This window comes from Eumetopias jubatus, unplaced genomic scaffold (assembly GCF_037043125.1).
Source record: "Eumetopias jubatus isolate StellerSeaLion01/CBP00866 unplaced genomic scaffold, mEumJub1_p1.0 scaffold_16, whole genome shotgun sequence".
NCBI lineage: Eukaryota > Metazoa > Chordata > Mammalia > Carnivora > Otariidae > Eumetopias > Eumetopias jubatus.
This window is the reverse complement of record NW_028274822.1, coordinates 47295880-47320818: the sequence shown is the minus strand read 5'-3', so window position 1 is coordinate 47320818 and position 24939 is coordinate 47295880. Positions and strand designations below refer to the sequence as shown.

At 36.4% G+C, this 24939-nt stretch overlaps 1 protein-coding gene across 7 annotated transcripts in view; it reads right to left on the bottom strand.

Annotated features, from left to right (window-relative positions):
* The window catches only part of OSBPL1A (oxysterol binding protein like 1A), a 230944-nt gene that overhangs the window by 122696 nt on the left and 83309 nt on the right, over positions 1–24939 (bottom strand). For 4 of the 7 annotated variants that reach the window (XM_028098294.2, XM_088019584.1, XM_028098293.2 and 1 more), the window contains 7 exons: positions 22834–22895; positions 22687–22731; positions 21355–21428; positions 21180–21243; positions 11649–11747; positions 10359–10481; positions 4372–4453 (listed from right to left, as the gene is read on the bottom strand). In XM_028098294.2, the coding sequence (XP_027954095.1) occupies positions 4372–4453; positions 10359–10481; positions 11649–11747; positions 21180–21243; positions 21355–21428; positions 22687–22731; positions 22834–22895 (549 nt within the window). Of the gene's footprint in view, positions 1–4371; positions 4454–10358; positions 10482–11648; positions 11748–21179; positions 21244–21354; positions 21429–22686; positions 22732–22833; positions 22896–24939 lie in introns of those variants that run through there. The other 3 variants (XM_088019586.1, XM_088019585.1, XM_028098301.2) reach the window with 3 other exon arrangements.

The following is a 24939-nucleotide window of genomic DNA, read 5'->3' as shown; positions in this document are numbered from 1 at the left end:
GGAAGTGTGTTTACTCAAAGCCGATATTTTGAGCAGAGTTTTAAGTAGGTTGAACAAAAGTGCTTTTCCTTTAAGATTTTTTTTTCTTTTAAATAACTGAAATCATTCTAATTTCTTTAACCCAGAATTCACTATCTACATTTAGTAACATGCAATAAACTGTATGCATTAAAGTTGGCATATAAAGTATATCTTTAGAAAGTAATTTAGCAACGTATCAATAGGCACACAAATGTTAATATGCTTTCATCCACTAATTCCACTTCCAAGAATCCTAAGGTAATAAAGTGATGTGATCAAATTTAAGTGTATATTATTCATAATAGTCAAAAACTGTTTAGTACAGATGGCTAAATTTAGGGTTTCATGGAAGAAGAGACTACTAGCCTAGTACTAGCCTAAAACTAATAAAAATAGTTTTATTAGTTTGGGTGATTTTCTTTGTTTTTGTAATCATGTTCTTGATAAAGATAAAATAGTAGAGGTTTTAGCACTGCATTCACTGAATCTTGAAGGATATGTTGCCAATGCCAGATACATAAATTTTGGCATTCATCCAGACAGAAATTAGGCTTAAGGAAATAAAGTACTATTTCAATAGAGGACATTTTGGACCAAAACATAGAATGAATATAGATGGTCCCTGACTTAATAGTGGTTTGACGTAGGATTATTTGACTCAATGATGCTATGAATGCAAAACACATTCAGTAAAAACCATACTTCAAATTCTGAATTTTGATCTTTGTCTGGGTTAGCAATATGCAGTATAATTTCTTGTGATGTGGGTCAGCGGAAAGGGCCACAGCTCCCAGTCAGCCACACCACCACCAAAATAAACCACTGATACACTTACAACCGTTCTGTATTCAGATATCCATTCTGTTTTCACTTTCAGTACAGGAGTTGATAAATTACACGGCATTTAACACTTTAATATAAAACAGGCTTTGGGCGTGCTGGGTGGCTCAGTTAAGCGTCAGACTCTTGGTTTCACCTCAGGGCTTTATCTCAGGGTCATGGGATCAAGCCCTGCCTCCAGCTCTGTGCTCAGCATGGAATCTGCTTGGGATTCTCTTCCTTTCCCTCTCCCTCCCACTCTGTTCCTCCTCCCACACTTACATGCTTGTAACACTCTCTCTCTAAAGAAAATCTTAAAAAAACAGGCTTTGTTTCAGATGATTTTGCCCAACTGCTGGCTAACAAAAGTGTACTGAGCGTGTTTAAGGTATGCTAGGCTAAGTTATGATGTTCAGTAGGTCAGGTATACTAAATGCATTTTTGATTTACAAGATTTTCAATTTACAATGGGCTTCTCAGGACATAACCCCATTATGAAGTTGAGGAAGATCTGTAATTGTAAATAAACTGAAAAATGCTTTTGTGATTGGGCTCTGATAGTTCTTAAATGCCATGATAAAGAGTTTGTATTTTAGGGGCGTTTGGGTGGCTCAGTCGTTAAGCAGCTGCCTTCAGTTCAGGTCATGATCCCAGGGTTCTGGGATTGAGCCCCACATCGGGCTCCCTGCTCAGTGGGAAGCCTGCTTCTCCCTCTCCCACTCCCTCTGCTTGTGTTTCCTCTCTTGCTGTGTCTCTGTCAAATGAAATCTTAAGAAAAAAAAAAAGGTTGTATTTTATTCTATAGTTTCAAAGACCCATGAAACACTTTTTCCAATGGGAAAAAAATTTTATGATCAAAAAAGTACTATTCTAAAATTAATCTGGCAGCAATAATGCCGTATTTTCACAGAAGCTGAGTTGTAGGAGTTCCTAAAAGGCTTTGGATTCCCTTTAAGGATGGAATGCATGGGGTCCCAGAAGGCAAGATGCCCACAGAGGAGGCTGCTGCAGGGACCTGGATTTGACAGGAGACAGAGCAGAACGAGTACGGCAGAAGTTGGAGTAAGACGTAAGGGAGTAGCGTCTAAAAGTTCACATAATTTTGTATTAAAGTGTAAGACAACCACAAGGTCTGGATTCTGTCCACAAACATTTTAGTTCTTCATTTTGAGAAGTTATTGGCAAACTATGTAGACAGTTTGGAGCAGGCTGTGTATTTATCAGCTACAATCTATCAGCGATAAAACACATGGTGCAAGATTACTCTGCACAATCCCTTGGCATTAAGGTAACATAGTTATCTTCAACTCTAATTCCACTCATGAAATCATCTTAACCCCATTTACTATTTATATGATATGCAGATTTATCTATCTACAACCATCTTACAGAAAATGTTTACAATCGTGTATAAATCTATTGAATTTCATTTTAGATATATGAAATAACGTTGTCAGATCATCAGACATCTCAAAGTTTTCCAGATGGCACTGTCTGAAGTATCTCTTTTGTAATATTGAATATTATGCACATCTCTAAAAATGCAAATGATGCATATCATCATTATGAGTGACAGGTCATACAGATAATCTGAACCAAGAGATCTCAAAGTTTAAAAAAAAACTACTTAATTTTGTTGTAGTTCTGATGTCATTTCTTTGGTCCATGTTAAAGGAATTAATCCTTATATTTCATCTAACTCTGGACATTGCCGACATCTTTTAAACATCATTAGTATCTCTTCTTACTTTTGATGGTTCTTGAAAATGGTGTTTTAAAAGCTCATTGATGGTCACAGTTGTATAACTGTAAATATATAAAAACCACTAAAGGGTACACTCCACATGGGTACATTTTAGTCTGTGAATTGTATCTAATGAAGCTGTTCTTACTTAAAAAGTTCATTGAGGATGAAGAGTGCTAAGTAATATTCCAGCCCATAATAATAAAAATAACTTAATTGCTGTCCTTCTTAAAGCTATCATTGTTAATACAAATAAATGTTTACAGAACTGACATAAAGAGATGCCTGAGGTCCATTTGGATAGATATAAAATATCTATGTTCAGTTTATTCTAATATTAGCATTTCTTTGCATTCCCTGGGCATATATAAACTAAACTGAGAAGTCCACAGAGGGAAACTGGTTCGTGATTAAAACTGATAGTTAACTCAATTGAATCAATTAAATTTCAGTGAAGTTATTTATAAACCCATCAGAGCTCAAATCTAAAGCAATAAGGAGTCTAAAGTCTAAGAAACACAGTTTTTAGTTCACAAATACTTTTTTGGGGTGCCTGGGTGGCTCAGTTGGTTAAGCATCTGCCTTCAGCACAGGTCATGATCCCAGGGTTCTGGGATCGAGCCCCACATCGGGCTCCCTGCTCAGCGGGAAGCCTGCTTCTCCCTCTCCCTCTGCCTGCTGCTCTGCCTACTTGTGCTCTGTCAAATAAATAAATAAAATCTTAAAAAAATAATTTTTTCCTCGATATGTAACTTTTTAATTGGATTTTTGATTTTGTATTGTATGTTATTTTGACTTTTGGAATATTTATAGTCTACTCTTGATGATTCATAACCAGTGGAGACTGAAGACATAAAAAGTTACTACTGAAAGGTAGATTAACCATTAGACAGTCACGGTCACATAGACATTCACAGAATCATAAAAGGCTAAGACCCGAGAACAACCAACCCCTTCATTTACAGATGGGGAAACTGAGGCTCAGAGAAGTTAAATGTACCGTTCAAAGTAACAGCTGGTAAGTGGCAGAGCAAGGATTCAAACACAAGACAGTTTAAAATTCAAGTCTTCTTGGGCACCTGGGTGGCTCAGTTGGTTAAGCAACTGCCTTCAGCTCAGGTCATGATCCCGGAGTCCCAGGATCAAGTCCAGCAACGGGCTCCCTGCCCAGCAGGGAGTCTGCTTCTCCCTCAGACCCTGCCCCCCTCTTGCTCTCTCTCTCCCTCAAATAAAATCTTTAAAAAAATAAAAATAGGGGCGCCTGGGTGGCTCAGTCAGTTGAGCGTCTGCCTTCGGCTCAGGTCGTGGCCCCAGGGTCCTGGGATCGAGCCCCATGTCGGGCTCCCTGCTCCGCGGAAAGCCTGCTTCTCCCTCTCCCACTCCCCCTCCTTGTGTTCCCTCTCTCGCTGTGTCTCTCTCTGTCAGATGAATAAATAAATCTTTAAAAATAAATAAAAAAATAAAAATAAAATTCGAGTCTTCTGGAATTCGTAATTAGGAGTCTCATTACATAGCCAAAATGAATTTATAGCCCCAAAATGTTAATTTTTCTTAAAATAAAATATTAATCTACAAACCAAGCCTCTTCCAGTAGAAATTTTAAGTCGCTTTTTAAAAATTTCAAAATAGTCTTATCAAACACAACTTTGAATTCAAAACCGAAAATTAACATGTATAGCAAACAAAACTACAAAGGATCAACATCTAGGATAATGGGTTATGTTAAACAGTGGGTGTTATTTTGTAGTTTGCCCCCCAACTTTTTTTTTTTTTTTTTTTTTTTTTACCTTTATCCATGTCACACTCCTTAATCATTTTCAGAAAGGTGGAAATTTCCCTATCTAGTTTCTGTTGGCATGTTTGTGCTTTCTGGGAAAACAAAAACAAAAAGCAAAATTAAAACTTATTAATAAAGTATTTTTATAGTACATATGCTTTACTGTTTCTGTCAAAACTTTTAGTTCATATGTTGATATACTACAATAATTAAGATATATTCTTGAGAAAAGATAAAAATTTCCTTAGAAATTGAATACTGCATTTAATCACATACAGATTTAAAAAATAAATCTTTCTAAATTTTAAATACATTCGACATTTGTCATGTAGACAATATACCACTGCATTCTTTCCAAGAACTCATACCATATACATATGAGTTAGATTTCTCCCGATTAATCCTTTTTGTAAACTTGATTAAATTCATCGAGGAATTATAAAATGCATTCCTTAAGAATATACTTTAAAAAATTGTTTTTGTCGGGGCGCCTGGGTGGCTCAGTTGTTAAGTGTCTGCCTTCAGCTCGGGTCATGATCCCAGGATTCTGGGATCGAGCCCCTCATAGGGCTCCCTGCTCTGCGGGAAGCCTGCTTCTCCCTCTCCCACTCCCCCTGCTTGTGTTTCCTCTCTCGCTGTGTCTCTCTGTCAAATAAATAAAATCTTAAAAAAAAAAAAAGGGTTTAAAAACTGTTTTTGTTAAAAAAATCTAGATAGTAGTAATATTTAGAAACCACAGCTGATTTTCGTTCAGCCATCTAAGGACATTTTCTTAGTAAGTCAAAGTTTATAAAAATAAGATTAATTATAGGAAACATTCTTCTTGCACCTTGAAACTTCTACATTTTTAGATCCCTAAAAGCAAAACAGAGTTTTACGACACAAGTTCCACCCCATCTTAGTCAAAATTTAGAAGTCCAAAATGAAAAGTCAGGTAAACACATTGATTATATTAATGTAATTTTGATGGTAGTTTTATTTAGTTTTTCTTTCAAGAGGTAGGAAGAATTAGCAAGAAAATTATCATTGTAAAGTCAGTTGGTTATGGCAATGAAAAATGTTTATTCTGAGAACCTTGAGTTTGTTAATATTAGAATCACATTGTTGTAGGTAGAGTAGTATTTATCCTTATAAATTCCCCACTTTGTACTCCTAATCCCAACTGGCTCATCACTAAACATTTTTGCCCCTCCTAAACCAGTCCTACATGACAAAGGGACACAGGTAAGCAGCCTTTTCTTCTTTTTCACCGTATAAAATTTTTGGTGCTTATAAGCTCAGTTCAACCACAGTGGAATTATTCATGGTACCACGTTAGTGACAGGCAATGTTCTCTTTAAAATCTACAGTACTCTGTGTTGAGAGCTCTAACAACATAAATATACCTACACTACACAATTTAAAACACCCCAGAAAGGGAAATGGTGTGCTGGATCACTTTTTCAGACACAGCCCATAAATACAGGTTGAAGGCAGGGAAGAAGTTGATGTGGAGGAACTGAAATAGGCACTGCAACCAAATGTATCACTCATAATTTATTAACAGAAAATTGTCATTTCTACTCTATCCATAGTTAATACTCCTGCCCATGTGCAAGTCAATGCTACCGTTTTCTCTTTTCCTTTCTATGGTGAAAGTTAGCTGGATACATAAAAGCCAGCACTGGCTTCATCTGCAGACTGGAAATCTGTAATGAACAGGATAGAGTTCCTGGGGGTAATAAAGACAAGAACATTCTCCATAACATCCTCCTCAAATACCTGAATCCCATTCATCTTCCCTTAGCATATCTACCTGACAGTTACTAAAAAGAGCCTCCCTGGTAGAGGATTTATTTTTTTTCCATTTTTTTATTTTTATTTTTTATTGAGATTTACTTGTTTTAATAAAAGGTACACATTAGGTCAGCTGGAGAAGATTTGATCTACACATTGTTTCACAGTTAGGTGTAATGTGTCTTCTGTTCTAAACGATTGGTGTGGTTTTGAAGGCAAAAGGAACAAAAGAGGTCATTAATACAAATAATATGTACACATCATCTAATTTGCTATAATTTCCCCTTAGCAGCTATCGGTTATATTAGGAAAACCTAGAAATCTATTTAGGAAGGTTAATGTTCAGGAGATCTTTGCAGAGCCGAGCATCGTGTCCCATTCTTAACTTCTAAGCCATTCACCTTATGTCAGACATTCTTTTTAGGTTTTAATTTTTTTTTTTATTCTACATAAACAGCATCCCACTATAAGCAATGACCTTATACCCGAGCATGATGATATTTTAAACCCAAGTTGTCTGGGCACAGAATTCAAGAACAGAGTATCCACAGACTCAGGGCCCAGAGAGCAGGAGGTACCCAGGTGAGCAGCTGAGCACATTCACAACACAGGCCTCCCGCTCCTAGTTCTGCCCACCCAGATATTTGTTGTTTTGTTTAAGCTGATGTTAAACCACTTTATTATCCCTGGCTTAAGGAAAACAGCTCAAAAATGTATTATCAAGGGCTAGGAAGGACTGAATAGGGTAGGGGAGAGGTCAAATTCCAGGCTATTTGCTATAGACAATCTACATTTGGTAAGAACAGAAGCAGACTGCCTCTACTCAAGCAATTAAAAGGGACAAACTACTGACACAACATAGTGAAAGAAGACAGGTTCCAATGAGCACATACAGTATGATTCCAATTACAATTCTAGAACAGACAAAACTGATACCACCTATAATGATAGAAAGCAGATCAGTGATTGCCTGAGATGGAGGTGAAGTGCATTGCCTGGCAAGGGGCCCCAGGGAAATTTGAGGTGATAAAAATGTATCTTTTTTTCTTTTTTAATGGAAACTTACTTTATTTTTTTTTTAAGATTTTATTTATTTGACAGAGAGCGAGAGAGCACAAGCGGGGGGGGGGGGCAGGAGAAGGAGAGGGAGAAGGAGCCCGATGTGGGGCTCGATCCCATGACCCTGGGATCATGACCTGAGCCGAAGGCAGATGCCTAACCATCTGAGCCACCAGTCGCCCCAAAATGTCTCTATCTTGAGAAGTGGTGGTTACAAAGGGTATATACATTTGTCAGAACATGTCAAATTGGACAAAACGCATTCATTTTATTGTACATAAACTTTTTAGAGATTATAGAACCCTGATGACATTCCTCTTTACAGAAAACAGCCAGGATTGCAAGGACTCATGCCCCAAGTCTCACCTCCAAGGCTTCCTACCTCAAGCCCAATTCCATTTCCCCTCAGTCTAAGTCAATACATAGCACATTTATTCTTCTTGGTACCTGGGGATCATTACGGCCCTGCTCTATAATCTTCTTAATGTGTTATTTTGTAACAGATATTTACACAAAATAAAAAAATTAAATGAAAGGATAGAGAGAAAAAGGCAATTCTCACATATCAGCACAATTTAGCATCTTCCGCTCATTAAATCCTTATAACACTGAGTTCAGATCCTACAGAATCGAGATATCGTCAACAAATGAAACCCCCACTTTCCTTGTGCCACCCCAAATCTAAGAGCCTATCCCAGTTTTGTCCCATAGTACGTTCTACAACGACAGAAGCATTCTACACTGTACTGTCCAGAGTGATAGCCACATGTGACTATTGAGCACCTGGAACTGTGCTGAGTTAAAAGGAGTTGAATTCTTAATTCTAATTTAAGTAGCCAAATGTGTCTAGTAGCTATCATATTGGACAGCATTTCTACACCAACACTGTGCTTGAATTTGTCTCCCCATTTTTATATTTAAAATATTTTCAAGTTGTCATTAAGGCAACAACCATAAGGCCAGTATTTCTATGATTTGTCTTATGCTTTTCTCTCTGGAGACCTAACCTTAAGGCAGTGACAGAGAGATAAGAGAAATACTGTTTTCAATTTCTTGGAGGTCCTCATTTTGGGTGAAGATAAAATGAGACCAAAAACATCACATAACCTGGTCACTTTTTCAGTGTGGACATTTTTCCCTCATAATGTCTTGTCCAAAACCATGTTGAGGAAATAAGGTTAGTTTTATGTCCATTCAGATGGCTTTAGAGTATTTTAATCCTAGAGTTCCTAATTTCCTTTAGAAAGTCTATAAGCATCTAGAATAGATCTCGTTTCACAAAGAGGTTCCAGAACACCCTTACAACTTAAGAATCCAATGATGAAAGGCATTCCGGAGCCAGTCTACCACAAGCTACAATTCAACAAACTTAACAGCTCATTTGATTTTATTTTTTTTAAAGATTTATTTATTTGAGAGAGAGAGAATGAGAGATAGAGAGCACAAGAGGGAAGAGGGTCAGAGGGAGAAGCAGAACCCCGTCGAGCAGGGAGCCCGATGTGGGACTCGATCCCGGGACTCCAGGATCTTGACCTGAGCCAAAGGCAGTCGCTTAACCAACGGAGCCACCCAGGCGCCCTCATTTCAGATTTTAACCTTTTTTTGGACCAAACTTCAGGAGTTGAGATAGAGTCAAGATTCACAGAATTAGCATTCAAATCCTGTTGGACAGAAATATGTTTGTAACCTGCAAAACATGAAAGGCTAAACACTGCTGTAACTCTCCCCAACTTCAGGTGCTATAAAAATCTAGAAGGCAAAAACTTCATGGTTTTAAAGTTAACATAAGAGCATGATATTCAAGTGAATAAAATAAAAGGTATAGTGGAAGTTGATAACATGAAAAACTGATAACTATGCCAAAGAAACATTTTTTTCAAGAAAGTTTTTTTTAAATGATATGCAAGTTAGTCCGCTTTTACCTGTAGCTTCCATTAAAAATGTCTTAAAATTACCATAATCTTAGGAAAGATTGGTATGCTTTGTAAGTCCTTCCAGGTTTTATCCTTTACCTTATTTTGAGGATAAATAGGAAAGGACTTCTTTTCACGTAGGGAGTCCTGACTAAAAGTTAAAATCTTTAGCACAGTTTTGGGGCTTTTTTTTTTTTTTTTTACTTGTTTAACATGATTCTGGCCATAGATATGTAAACTTTCTTTTTTTACCCAGTTTGATACTTTTGCAAAGTTCACAGTCTGAAAATTATGTTTCTGGTTGTCACACTACACATTAGGCTTTAAAAAAAAATAGAAGTAGCACTGGTAAAGCGAATGTCAAATTCTGGCAATGTCTTCAACAAAACATGGAAGAGCTCAAATTTTTTAACGTTCCATCATAAAGTAGGATTAGGGACCGAAAGAGCCAAAATCTCTTTCTGATTTAAGTTTATAGGTCCTTACATCAATAAAACTCCTTAGGTATTAGCAAACTTAACTTCATTAAAGTTGTTGATTTAGAAACATTCAAATCCTGCATCTAATTCATTTAATTAAAAAAAAAGATTAAATTTAGTAGGCAAATTGATATGTCCTGACATAATTATTTGGAGTGAAACTCCATCATCCTTTTGTAGTTCTAATTCTTCCAAACCCAATTCCCATTTAAAAGGCAGGGCCAGAAAATTGATGCCCAGAAAAAAATACCTATTTCATTTCAATAACACATGCTGATATTTCTCTTTGGCTAAGACATTGATGTCACTTCAGATAAAAGCCTGTCCTTTTATTACTGACGCTTTATCTTACCTCTAATCAATGAAGTTACAGATTACAAGCGGTTTTAAATGAAACTACCAGCCAGGAAAGGTATCACTATGGTTGCATTATTTAAACTCTGAAATATGCAGTGAAGTCATAAAGGGCAGCAAGTCAAGCTCTGCATGCTCCCCCTACTGGCAGTTTTCAAACAGAATGACAATCCGATTACAGCAATGGAAAAATTTTAACCAAAAAAGATACATATGGGTACAGGCTAGTATCTTTACAGCATTATCTACAGAGACATTTGATAGTATCATAACAGACACTATAAATAGCATAAAATATTACTGGATAAACAGCAGTATTATCTCCACTGTCAGATTTCTTAATTTCAAAACCTCACATTAAAAAATTCTTGGTGACAGAGTTAGCTATAAAAGTCAGGCTTGGTTTTTCTACATACCTCTAAGGATTCCTTCAGGTCTACAGCTGAAATTGCATCTTCCTCTTCGTCATCAGTCAGCTGGTCCTGGGAACAGTAGTGAGTGCTATAAGCAGAATGATCTTCTATTGCTTCCAGCCAGTCCTGAAATAATCCAAGAATTTAAATAAAAGTAAAATGCATTTTTACTCAAAAGAGATAATATGGCAACAATTTAGAAAGCATAAAATTTACATGGAGAAAATATTAAAGGCTCAAAAAAAAAACAAAAGAAACCCAAACCAAACAACAACAAAAGAATGATGCAGGTCTCTTGTCCATGACATTTCTGGATAAAAAATTTCCTAATACTTTAAAAAATATCATCTGTAAGTTTACATATTCAATAATACTAAAACACACATTATAAAAGCTGAGTAATGGGTGGAAATTTTTTCACTTAAAATTATAGATTCTCAATACTGTTGGATACGCTATTATATACTAATATATCCAGAAATACTATTTTACTAACTTGTAATCAAGTTATAAGAAAGCCAACAATTGCCTTGATGCTTTAGCTTTTACTAATGTTTTTAAAATATCAGTGATTTCACAAAAAGAATATTTGCCCCAAAAATGTGTGTTACTTCCTCTTCATTTTTTACAGCATTACTCAAGGTCAAATTTTACCACTTTATGATACGGTCAGAGTGTCAGAAATTTAGATCGTTTAGGGTTCTTTGCAGGGCCAAAGTTAACCACTTTGGAAAATAGATTCTTTTAATCCCTTACACAATTTACAAAAAAACAAGACAGGTCTATAAATACTCCTTTGATCTAAAGGAATATGGAGTCTCCATTAAATAACTGCACTGTGAATTTCTGTCTCATAAACCCCAATTTTCTTGCTTGCTGCTGCTGTTCAATTTACCACAAAGGAAGACTGAGGCTATACTGTAATAAATCAGAACACCTAAGCTGAAACCAGCTTTTGTCACTTGTAAGCTGTGTGACCTTGAGAGAGCACTTCAATCTTACTGGCTTCAGTTTCTGTACCTATAAATGAAGAGGCAGACTACATAATCATTCAGAATTTTTTTCCAAAAATGATTCATAAAAATCAAAATAATAAAGATAATTATGAACAAAAAATATCTGCAGGTACATGTTGATAAAGAAATTAATTCATAAGCCAAATTTCAAGCTTCATGTAATTGCCCCATTAAAAAGGTAGTCAACAAGATTTTAGATGCTAATATTCAATTGAACTTATATTTTTTGTTTTTAAATGTTAAGTTTTATGAAAGATAAATGAATCCATAAAATTACCTCTCTTGACTGTTGAAGGCTATTCTTAGGAACCCTGAAGCCATGAAGAGTGTCATCGAAGCATTTAATAAAGAAGAGGCAGCTATCAGTGGATTTTACCTTGGATATAAAGAAGTCAGTAAGACAGTATCATTCACGCACATAAAATAGGAGATATATATAGATATAATTTGACAGTACATATAACACATAACAGTATTAACATAGCTTAATTATACCCAAGTGAACATTTAAAATACCAACTGGTAAAAATTGGGAAAAAAAATTGATGCATTGGGAATATCACATGCATTGCAGCTAACATCTGGCTTTCATATTCGTAGTTACTCAAAGTAAATACGAATAGTTCATTAGGTATGTAGTTTTAGTTTTGTCTTTTATGTTTAATAACTTAGCATGCACTTGGGCTATAAAATTCTTTAAACACCACAGCTCCAATTTCTTATTCATACCATTCTCCAGAACCTTTTGAGCTGAATGTACAAAACATTTGAACTGAGTGTAAAAGAATAAGTACATATGAGATTGACAAAGAAGGGGGAAAGGAAAAAAGGATAAAAAATTGTGTCTCACTGAAATATAAGTTTGGAAAGTGAGGGGATTTAAGAATGGAAAAAGAGAGGGGCGCCTGGGTGGCTCAGTCGGTTAAGCGGCTGCCTTTGGCTCAGGTCATGATCCCAGGGTCCTGAGATCAAGCCCCACATTGGGCACCCTGCTCAGTGGGGAGTCTGCTTCTCCCTCTCCCTCTGTTGTTCCCTCTGCTTGTGCTCTCTTGCTCGCACTCTAATAAATAAAGTCTTAAAAAAAAAAGGAATGGAAAAAGATAGACTTCTACTTCAAGGCCCTACAAGAGTACCACCCTCCTCCTTGCAGAAAACAACTATAAAAAGCAACTGCTGGGGGTGGGGGGGGGCTGCGTCGGTTGGGTGTCTGACTCTTGATTTCAGCTTGGGTTGTGATCTTGGGGTTGTGAGATTGAGCTCTGCACTGGGTGTGGAGTCTGCTTGGGATTCTTTCTGTCCCTCTGCCCCTCCCCCTGCTCATGCACACTCAAAGTCTCTCTCTCTCTCTCTCTCAAAATGGATGAATAAAATCTTAAAAAAAAAAAAAAGCAACTGCCTTAAGGAACTGGAGAGTGAACAAAAGTTGACAGACTTTGATGGGGAATGCACATGCTCTTGGAGGAAAGGAAATAAGTAACTATGCAAATAAGTTCCCATCCCCAAGGTTTTTCAACTGGGACATACAGTCCACAGGGTGACAGGAAAGCAGCACAGGCACACATGGAAAAACCCAGTCTTTCTGTCTTTGAGAATTAATAAGGGAAAGTCAGGGATCCAGAAATACTAAAGAGTGGGGGTAATCCTCCAAGGGAAAAAGAGATCCCCGAACTATGTTTTGGGATCTGTTCACATGTCTAATTGATGCTGAGAAAGGATTCAAAGCAGTCTCTTAAATACAACCTTTCGAAATGCAGACCAGAGCTGCCACCCAAGAAACAGAGTTTACAACCTAAACCCAGCCAAGAAAATAACTTGCTAAAACAGGTCATTTAACAGAGAAAAATAACAGAACCCAGAATCCCCAGGACTTAACATTCATACTATTAAGGATACAATCCAAAATTACCTGATGTATGAAGAAGAAATTGGAACATATTCTCAAAAGAAGTCTAATTAAAAGGCAGATTTTTCAGAATGGTTAATAAGGACCCAAATAGATACTATCTACACAGATAGAAAATAAAGATATACAGGGCGCCTGGGTGGCTCAGTTGGTTGGGCGACTGCCTTCGGCTCAGGTCATGATCCTGGAGTCCCGGGATCGAGTCCTGCATCAGGCTCCCTGCTCGGCAGGGAGTCTGCTTCTCCCTCTGACCCTCCCCCCTCTCATGTGCTCTCTCTCTCTCTCATTCTTTCTCTCAAATAAATAGAATCTTTAAAAAAAAAAAAAAAAGAAAAGAAAGATATACAGGTTAAAAGGAAATGGAGAGAAAAAGAGATACCATTCAAACAGTAAGCATAAGAAGGCCTGAGTGGTTGTATATTAGGCAAAATAGATTTCAAAAGTAAATATATTACAAGAGATAAAGAGGGCTACCATATAATAAGAAAAGGGTCAATTATTCAGGAAGACATCATTAGTATGTATGTGTTCAATAACTGAGAAATGAACAATTCCACAAGCATAGTTGGTTATTTTGATACCCCTCTCGACAATTGATATAATTAGCCAAAAATCAGCAAGAATACAGATCTGAGCAACACTATCAACCACCATGACTGAATATTTATAGGACTCTAAACCCAACAATAGCGAAATATACACTATTTTCAAGTGTGTTTACTGGGATAATCCATACATAGAGCCATCAAGCAAGTCTCAATACATTTGAAAAGACAAAAATCATATAGAATACATTCAATGACCAAAATGAAATTAAATTATAAATCAGAAACCGATCATAAAAACCCATTACTTGGAAATTAAACACACCTATAAGTATTCATTGGTTCAAAGACAACATTCCTATTAATAGAAATTTCTATTAGTTTCTAGTAGAAATTAGACAATATTTTGAACATTATAATGAAAACATACCAAAATTAGCAGCATGAAACTAAAACAGTTACAAAGGTAAAAGTATAGCTTTAAATGGCTGTATTAGTAAAGAAGATAGGCCTTAATCAATAAGCTTTGACTTTGAGAAACTATTAAAAAAGCAAATTAAACCCAAAGCATAGAGAAATTTCTTAAAAAGAAAAATAGAAAACAGAAAAACAAAAAAATTTCAAAAAAAAAATCAAGAACTACTTCTTTGAAAAGATCAATAAAATTGATAAACTGCTAGCCAGATTAATCTAGGGAAGAAAAAAAGAGACACAAATTACCAATATAAAAAAAAAGAGGGCACAACACTACCTACCATACAAACATTAAAAACATAGTAAGGGAATATAAGTAACAAAAAGTTTGATAACCTAAGAAAAGGGACAAATTTTTTGAAAGGCAAAAATTACAAACACCAACCCAAGAAGAAATAGAAAATTTGAACTAGCCCTTAGCAACTGAACAAATTTGTAATTACTATCCTTCCCATAAAAAAACAAAAACAAAACAAAAACAAAACAAAAAACAAAAAAAACCCCCCACCTTCTGGCCCATGAATTATATCAGCATTTAGGAAACAAATAAACTTAATCCTACAAAAACTCTTCCAAGAAACTGAAAAGAAATATTTTCTAATTCATTATATGAGACCAGTATTTCTCAGATTCCAAAACCACACCAAATATATCAAGAGAGAAATATAAACCAGTATCCATCAGGAGCACAGAAGCAAAAAATCCTTAACAAAATATTAGCAAACAATTTATTAAAATAATGTATCATGACCAACTGAAATTTATCCCAGCAATATGACTGGTTTATTAACACCCTAAGATCTAACAGTGTAATTAACCATATTAAAATGAGTAAAACCCTATGATCATTTCAATAATATGCAAAAAATATTTAATAAAAATCAACAGATCCTCATGGTAAGGGCTCTCAGTAAATTAGGAAATGAAAATAACTTCCTAAAGCAAGTTAAGGGCATCTATGAAAAACTTATAGCTAATAACTCAATAATGAAAGGCTCAATGCTTTGTACCTAACACAAACAAAACAAGAATGCTGGCTCTCACCAATTCTATTTAAAGTTGTACTGGAGGTCCTATCCAGTACAATAAAGGATAAAAAACAAAGGCATATGAATTGTAGAGAAATAGATCTTTTTTTGCAGACAACATGATTGTGCATGTAGGAGACCCTGAGGAATCTGCAAAAAAAGCTACCAAAACTATTAAGTGAATTTAGCAAGGCTACAGGACTCAAAACAAATTTATATATAATAGCAACAAAAAACAGAAAATGAAAATTTCAAGTCCATCATAATAGCTTTAAAAAATAAACACATAGGGCGCCTGGGTGGCTCAGTTGGTTAAGTGACTGCCTTCGGCTCAGGTCATGATCCTGGAGTCCCGGGATCGAGTCCCGCATCGGGCTCCCTGCTCAGCGGGGAGCCTGCTTCTCCCTCTGACCCTCTTCCCTCTCGTGCTCTCTCTCATTCTCTCTCTCTCAAATAAATAAAATCTTTAAAAAAAAACACATAAGCATAAGTTTAACAAAAAATTATAAGACGTTATAAAAGGAAATTAAAGAAGATTTCAATAAAGGAGAGATACAATATTCATAGCTTAGAGGTCTTGATGTGGTTAAAGAAAGAATCCTCCCCAAGTAAATCTATATATTTAATGCAACCCCAATCAAAACAACCATTCCCCAACACTGAAAATTGATGAAAGACATTCAACACATTGAAAAGCATTTATTCAAGAAAAATCTACTGAATCTCTCAGAACACTGGATGTTGTTTTAGCCTGAGTCTGCTCCACTCCCCCCTCCTCCTTACTCTGTGGCAAATTGTATCATGATGGGGCAAGCTTTAAATACTGGGGCTGACTTTATTTAGAATACGGCCCTGAAAATTCCAAGTCCAGGGCTTTCTCAAAACAACAGCAATCTTGGTAGCCAACAATCAGGAAAAGCCATCACAGAAAATATATTCAGCCAAGCAACAAACTGGCAAATGAGCCAGACATTTAAAAAGCTCTCAGAAAAATGTTCAAAAACTAAAGTAAATCATATGTAAAGAACTAAAAGAAAGCATAATGATAATAACCCATCAAATAGAAAATATCAATAAAAAGATGCAAGTTATGAAAAAGAACCAAATGGAAATTCTGGATGTGAAAATTACAAGAACTATAATGAAAAATTCACTCAAGATAATCTGAGATGGAAGGGAAGAAAAAAAATCATGGCAGGGCATTATCATGTGTACCAACAAAGTCACAAAGGAGAGAGAAAACTGAAAAAAATATTTAAAGAAAGAATGGGTGAAAATTTCCCAAGTTCAATGAAAATATTACACATTCAAGAAGTTCAATAAACTCCAGCACAATAAATCCAGAGAGATTTATACCTAGCCACATCTTAAACTATTGACAGCCAAAACCAGAAAATACTGAAAGTAATGAGAAAAAGGACTCATCAAATACAGGGAAAGCACAGTAAAATTAACAGCTGACTTTGCATCAAAAACAATGAAGAACAGAGGTAAGGGGATGACATATTTAAAGTGCTGAAAGAAAATTTCTCTGTCTTATAAAACTATTGTTCTAAAATGAAGGCAAAATACACCCCCAAATAAAAAAAGACTCAGACAATTCATTAGGTATACCTAACAAAAGAGTAAAAAAAAAAAAAAAGTTCTTTAGACTAAAAGAAAGTGACACCAAAGGGGGTGGGGGGAACTGGACAAGTTAATTGCATAGGTAATTCTAATATAATATATATTTTCTCTTCTCAAATAATTTAAAGTGATTTACACAACTGTAAAATTGGTTGAGCTTGTAACATACTGAGGTGTAATATATATGACAATAATAGGATAGAGGATAAAGGAAGGAATGGAGCTATATCAGAACAAGGAAATGACCCCAAATATGCACTGAGACAAAAAGTAAAAACAACCCAAATATTCATTAACTGATGAATGAATAAGTACTGTCTATCCATACAATGGATTATTATTTAGCCATAAAAGGACTGAAGTAATAACAACATGTCATGATATGGATGAACCTTGAAAACATTATGCTAAGCAAAAGAATCCAGAAAAAGGCCACATATCATATGATTCCATTTATGTGAAATGTCCAGAATAGGCAAATTTATAGAGACAGATATTAATGGCTGCCTAGGGGTTAAAAGGGGGTGGTACTGACAGGAATGGGGTATGACTGCTAATGGGTATGAAGTTTCCTTGCAGAATTATGGAAATGGATCTAAAATGGATTGTGGTCTCCACATGGTCAGCCCAAGTCTCTGACCATACAAAAAATTACTAAATCATTTCAAGTGGGTGAACTGCATACGATATGAATTATAGTTCAATAAAAATATTTTAAAACATAAAATTGTATAAAGCAATAGCTATAACACTGTATCACTGAGTTTTTAAACACGTAGAGTCATGATATATATAACAATAACACAAAGGAAAGGGTAGGAAGTAGAACTGTATTAAAGCATAGTAAGTATGGAAGGAAGTAGTAGTTTGTGATAAAGATGCATATTATAATACCTAGAGCAACCACTAAGAAATAACTTTAAAATATAGTAAAATATAAACAAAAGGAAATTGTATATGAGACATATGTATCTTATGTAGAAGAGAAATGAATATAGAAACAGCAAAATGGCAGACAGAAATCCAACCATATCAATAACAACATTAAGTACAAATTCATTAAACACTTTAAGATTTTACTTTTAAGTAATCCCTATACCCAACATGGGGCTCAAACTCGCAACCCCTAGATCAAAAGTCACACTCTCCACTGAATAAGCCAGCCAGGTGCCCCTCATTAAATATTCCTATCACAAGGCAGAGGTTGTCAAACTGGATAAAAATACCAGATACAACTGCATGCTCTCTGTAAGAGACCTATTTTAGATTGACACACACAAATAGGCTGAAAGCAAAAGAATGGAAACATATACAAAGCAAACAGTACCCGTATGAGAGCTGGAGTGACTGTAGTGATTGTTATGGACTAAACTGTGTCCTCCCCAAATTCATATGTGGAAGCCTCAACCCTCAATGAGACTCTTTGTAAATAGGGCCTTTAAAGAGGAAATTAAGATTAAATGAGGTCGCAAGAGTGGGGCCCTAATTCAGTAAGACTGGTATCCTTAATAAGAGGAAGAGAAGCCAGGGATGCCTGCACACAAAGAAAAGCCATGAGAGAGCGGCAAGAAGGCAGCTATCTGCAAACCAAAGAGAAAGGCCTCAGGAGAAATCTCTCCTACATATCAGAGCTTAAACTACAAAATTCATAAGGAAACATAAGGGTAAAACTTCAAAGCAGTGGACTTGGCAATGATTTCTTGGACATAACACCAAAAGCACAAGTGACAAAAGAAAAAATAAATTGGACTGTATCAAAACTAAAAACTTCTATCAAAGGGCACTATCAACAGAATGTAAAGACAACCCACAGAATGGGAGAAAATATTTGCAAATCATATACTGATAAGGGTTAATATCCAGAATATACAAAGAATTCCTACAACGCAATACCAACAAAAAGCCAAACAGGCCAGTTAAAAAATGGGCAAAGGACTTAAAGAGATTATTTCTCCAAAAACAATATATGATACCCAATAAGCACGAGAAGATCCTCAACATCACTAGTCATTACAGAAATGCAAATCACACTGCAATTAGATACCACCTCACACTCATTAGGATGTTCATTAAAAAAAAAAAAAAAAGGAAGTGCTGATGAGGATATGGAGAAAGTGAAATTAGAACCCTTGCACACTGTTGGTGTGAACATAAAATGGGGCAGCTGCTTTTAGAGAACAGCAGGGAAATTCCTCAAAAAGTTAAAAATAGAACTATCACATCATTCAGCAATTCCACTTCTAGGTCTATATCCAAAAGAATTGAAAGCAGGATCTTGAAGAGGTATTTGTACATCTGCGTTCACTGCAGCATCATTTACAACCACCAAGAGGTGGAAGCAATTCAAATACCCACTGACGAATGTGTAAAGAAATGTGGTTTATACCTACAATGGAATATTATTTAGCCTTAAAAAAGAAATCTTGTCACATATTACAGCACAGATGAATCTTGAGGATATCAGACTAAATGAACTAAGGCAGTCATAAAAAGACATATACTGTATGATTCCACTTGCAAGAGGTATCTAAAGTAGTCAAACTTATAGAAACAAAAAGTTAGAACAATGGTTTGAGAGGCACTGGGGGTTGGGGAAATAGGCAGTTAGTTGCTCAATGGATGTAGTTCCACTTTTGCAAGATTAAAGTTCCACAGATCTGGTGCACAACAAAGTAAATACAGTTCAAGCTACTGAATTGTATCCTTAAAAATGGTTAAAATAGTAAATTTTATGTTATGTGCTTTTTTACAACTAAATTTTTTCAAAAAGGAAAGAAATTCTGACACATGCTGTAACATGGATGAACCTTGACGATATTATACTAATTGAAATAAGCCAGTTACAGAAGGACAAATATTGCCTCTTTCTACTTATCTGAGGTACCTAGTAAGGTCAAATTCCTAGAAACAGGAAGTAGAATGGGGACTGCCAGGGCCTGGGAATAGAAAGGAGTGGAACTAGTGACTGAAGGGTACAGAGTTTTAGTTTGGGAAGATAAAGAGTTCTGGAGATGCATGGTGCTGATGGCTGCAACTGCACAATGAAAAAAATTAAGAAACTGATAGCTGAAACACTCATATTAGGAAAAAAGATCTCAAATCAATAACCTAAGCTTCTACCTTAAGAAACTACAAAGTAAACAGGGTGCTTTATAGCCATCCTACAGTGAATGCTCAGTAGTTTGTGTTGATATGTGACTCATAAATGTAAGCTTTAAGCAGACGTTTACAAAAAAACACAAATTATAAAACAAGGTGAGGGATAACATAGCAGAAGCTAACCAATTCCACAGAGATTAAAGAGCAAGAAATTTTAAAAGGGCAAGTGGAGCAACTCGTTTGTTTTTTGACTGAAGGCAGACAAGAATGAGATAAAGGGCCAACTGAGGAAAAAGCTTGTCATTAAGTAGATGTGTCTACGGCGGGAACAGAAGAGAATGGCCAGGACTGCACTGAGAGAGAAAACAAGATGACACAGGTGAGAGGAGAGAAAGGACCCTGGCCCTCTGGTCCACTGTGAAAGGAGCACAGCGTGGGAGGACACGGAAGGGGCCGGCTGTGTAATGAGGTGGTCCCGCTGGGGAATGGGCCACGTCTGTGACTCCCCAAGGGGAACACCTGGCCTTCTGGGGGTGTTTGCCCTGAGAAAGGCAGGTGCCATGCTCTAAAGAGCAGATGGACTGCCACAACGTGTTGACAACTCTAAAGGATGTGAAGTAGGAAATAAGAAAGCATGTCTAGGCTCCAGTCTTAGACTAATCTCTAAAGAGAAGAAAGTCCTTTTTTCTCCTGGTTAGTAAAAGTAACCAGTAAAAAACAGTGAACCTAGAGAACCCAAGAATCCCAATTTTGATGCAGGCTTTAAATTTTAAAACCAGAAAAACTTCCATTATCCCAATTTACCCATGTATAAGTACACAGATATATGTATGGCGTACATACATCTGTATACATACATATGCACATGTGAATATACACACATACACGTACAAAAATGTCTAAGGCTCTTTATGTTTTCAGGTAACTTATCTCTCATCCACAACATGTGGAAATAAAAGTGGATTCTATTTTTAAAACAGATATTCCACAATTTTACTTGTTCTCAAGTAAAAATATACACAAATGCCTCCTACCCCCAAGATTTTACAAGGCAGTTTTATAAAAATAATTTTGGTCAATCACTTGCAAAACTGATTTCATGGTTTGAGCAAAAGATGCATGTGTCATCCTACCGTGCATACTGCTTGAGTTAGGTGCTTGCATCCCTGGCGATAAATATTACGGACTGCATCAGGCCTTCAAAATAAATATTAAATTATCAAGACAAAAGGAAAAGATGTTAAGTGAAACTTTCAATCTTTCAAAATTTAGATAATGAAATTTAATAAGCATCAGGATAATACTTACTGTTTCCTATACCATGAAAGGACTCCATGTTCTAACACTACCCAGAATAACCTCCAGCCAAAAAATCTTGAACTCTAAGGAAAAAATTGGCAAAGATTTTCCAAGCTGACACATCTAGATTCAAATACCTGACTGATAAAAAATAAGTTATGACAGTTCTATTGTTGTCTTTCATCTAGATAGTACTACTGAACATTAAAAAATGATCAAACATGGGGGCTCCTGGGTGGCTCAGTTGGTTAAGAGTCTGCCTTTGGCTCAGGTCATGATCTCAGGGTCCTGGGATCGAGCCCCGCATTGGGCTCCTTGCTCAGCGGGAAGCCTGGTTCTCCCTCTCTCTCTGCCTGTTGCTCCCCCTGCTTGTGTTCCATCAAATAAAATTTTTTTAAAAGTTTAAAAAAAATTTTTTAAGGTATCAAACATGAACGAAGGTACTCAGTGTAGTAATGAAAACATTTTATCACTACAGAGGGACAGGAATAGAAAAAATGCCATACTAATAAGACCAATAACACCAACTGTTTATAGTTCTGACAATATTGTTCAGGGATATTTATGGGAAGATTTTCAATTGTGGACTTCAAAGTCTGGAATGAAACACTACATAAAGAGTATTCTGATTTTATACAATATAAACATATTTGTGCATAAATATACAGAGGGAGTGCTTGCAAGTGCAAAAGAAAATGCATGCTCTAAAATAATTCTAGAAAATAACTGAACTCCAAGATGCAAAGAAATTTTTAGAACCAGATTTTATGTGTGTGCCCTGTGACAATTCAAGTATTAAATTTCCTAATAAGTCCTCCCTACTTCAATATTCATAACAAAAACATTGTAATTCTATGATTAAGGAAAAAAATATGTTCTCCCACTCTGTTCTGTATAAGCTTGTCACCTAAAAGTGTCAGACCATCAACACGAAGGACACCAATTGCTACAATAAATGGAAGCCTAATGAAGTACAGCACTACAGAAAATGGTTAATGTTGTCAGATCCAAGAAAGATTAAGTCAGAAATAATTTTTAAATTTTTAAAAAATTTTATGAGCGAGCATGAGAGCAAGAGCGTGAGCGAGCGAGTGAAAGAGTGAGCGAGTGAGAGCAAGCAAGAGCGAGGGCACAAGCGGGGGGAGGGGCAGAGGGAGAAGCAGACTCCTGTTGAGCAGGGAGCCTGATGCTGGACTCCATCCCAGGACCCTGGGACCATGATCCAAGCCTAAGGCAGACACCCAACTGACTGAGCCATCAGGCACCCTTTAAATTATTTTAACAAAAACGGAGTACCTGAGAATTCTTTCCAGTTTTATAAATAAAATAATCCCAGCCTACCTTCCAGAGAGGGCCTTCATATCGTTTCAACACTTTGTAGACAACCTGTTAAAAAAATGTTTTCATAAAAAATGCCATCTATATATTTCAAGAATTCAAAATCTTTTTCTAAAAAGGATCATATGCAAGTAATCCGTTACTACATACTTTATTACCGATAAGAATGTGTTTCATTTCAGCACCCTGGGCAAGGTCAAGGGGTTTCTGATCTGTGTAAAAACAAAGAAAGAAATCAAGAGCTTAATTGTATATAAAACAGATGCTATTAGAGCATATAATATTCTTTAATTATTACAACAACCACAGTTTTTTCTTCTCCTCCCAAGTTACCCACCTGAAGCTGCCATCTCAACTCTTTCTGGCCCCCATTTTGGCAGCTAACTATTAAGCCAGCAGGCAAGATTAACTTCAGAACACTCTGTACAAGTTCTGTGATCCTTCAAGTCGTCTTATTTTAAAATCATTGCATTAGCTTCCCATGGCTGCTATAGCAAAGTACCATAAACTTAGTGGCTTCAAACAGTACAAATGAATTCTTTCATAGTTGGGGAGCTCAGAAGTCCAAAATCAGTTTCACTGGAGCCAAAATCAAGGTGTAGATGGGGTCTCACCCTTTCTGGAGGCTCTAGGGGACAATCTATTTCCTCGCCCCTATCTAGTTTCTGGAAGCCACCTGTTGATTTTGTGGTCCCATCCTCAAAGCACATCACTCCAACCATAACTGCCATCCTCCCAGTAAGGACAACTGTGATTACATGGGGCCCACCTGGATAGCTCAGGATTATCTCCCTATCTCAAGATACTTAACTAATCACATCTTTAAGGCAGCCATTATTTGGCCTACCATGGCCACTCTTAAGCTGCTTCACCAGAGAACAGGTAGCAGAGAAAGCTCACAAGCTAAGAGCATGATGGTCCACAAATGAGGACAAAAGAAAAAAGTGATAATGGAGAATGAAACCACTAAGGCATTATGGGAACTTTTGCAACGTTATACATGCGAGCACTCTATGTTTTGCCAAGCAAGAACAGAATTTGTTAAAGTTACTTTTTTGAGTTCTGAAGTGAGCAGGCCACTATAGGAAGCAAGCTAGCCAAAAAAAAAAAAAAAAAAAAAAAAAAAAAAAAGTACTCTCCTAACCTGGGAGTAGAAAATGGCACTTTCAAAGTAACACACCTAACTGGAACTCAGTTTAAGGTAATATATTCTATCAAATAAACTTATTTTTTTGTAAATTTAAATTCAAGTTAGTTAACATATAGTGTAGTATTGGTTTTAGGAGGGCTCTCATCACAAGTGCCCTCCTTAATGCCCATCACACATTTAGCCCATTTCCCTGTCAACCTCCCTTCCAGCAACCCTGTTTGTTCTCTATAGTTAAGAGTCTCTTATAGTTTGCCTCCCTCTGTTTTTATCTTTTATTTTTCCTCCCTTTCCCCTATGTTCATCTGTTTTGTTTCTTAAATGCCACATGAGTGAAATCATATTTGTCTTTCTGACTTATTTCATTTAGCGTAATACATTCTAGTTCCATTCATGATGTTGCAAATGGCAAGACTTCATTCTTTTTGATAGCTGATCAAATAACCTTTTTATAAATACCAAACACTGGCTGTGGTGTTAGGCAGCTTTTTGTATGAATTTCTCCTAATGAGGATCTACTATGTACCAACTAATATTTTAGGCACTGGGGATTCAACAGTGAACATGACAGAAAAAATTGGGGGGGGGGGCAGGGTAGCATGGGAAGAGAGAAAAAGATAGTAAATCAATAAAAATTACATGGCAGAGGTGCACCTGGGTGGCTCAACTAGGCATCTGGTTCTGGATTTTGGCCCAGGTCACGATCTCAGCCCTGCAATGATCTCAGGATCAAGCCCTGCATCAGGCTCTGTGCTCAGCGGGGAGTCTGCTTTAGATTCTCTCTCTCCCTCCCCACCTCACACCCAGCTCTCTAAAATAAATAAATCTTTTTAAAAAATTACATGGCAGATAATAAACCATGTTATGCTGATACTTTTTAAGTGAATGATGTGATACAGAATGACTAGGGTACCACTTCAGACTGGAGACTGGGCAACTGATCAGGGTAGGCCTTTCTGAGGAAAAGGTGTTTAAATTGAAAGGAAGGATCTGGTCTTGAGAAAATATAGGGGAAGGGCATTCCAGGATGGAACACTAAAAACAATTTACTGGGCATGAGAGATAGAAGCCAGAAGCCACATCATGTCAGGGCTTTGTAGGTCAGAACT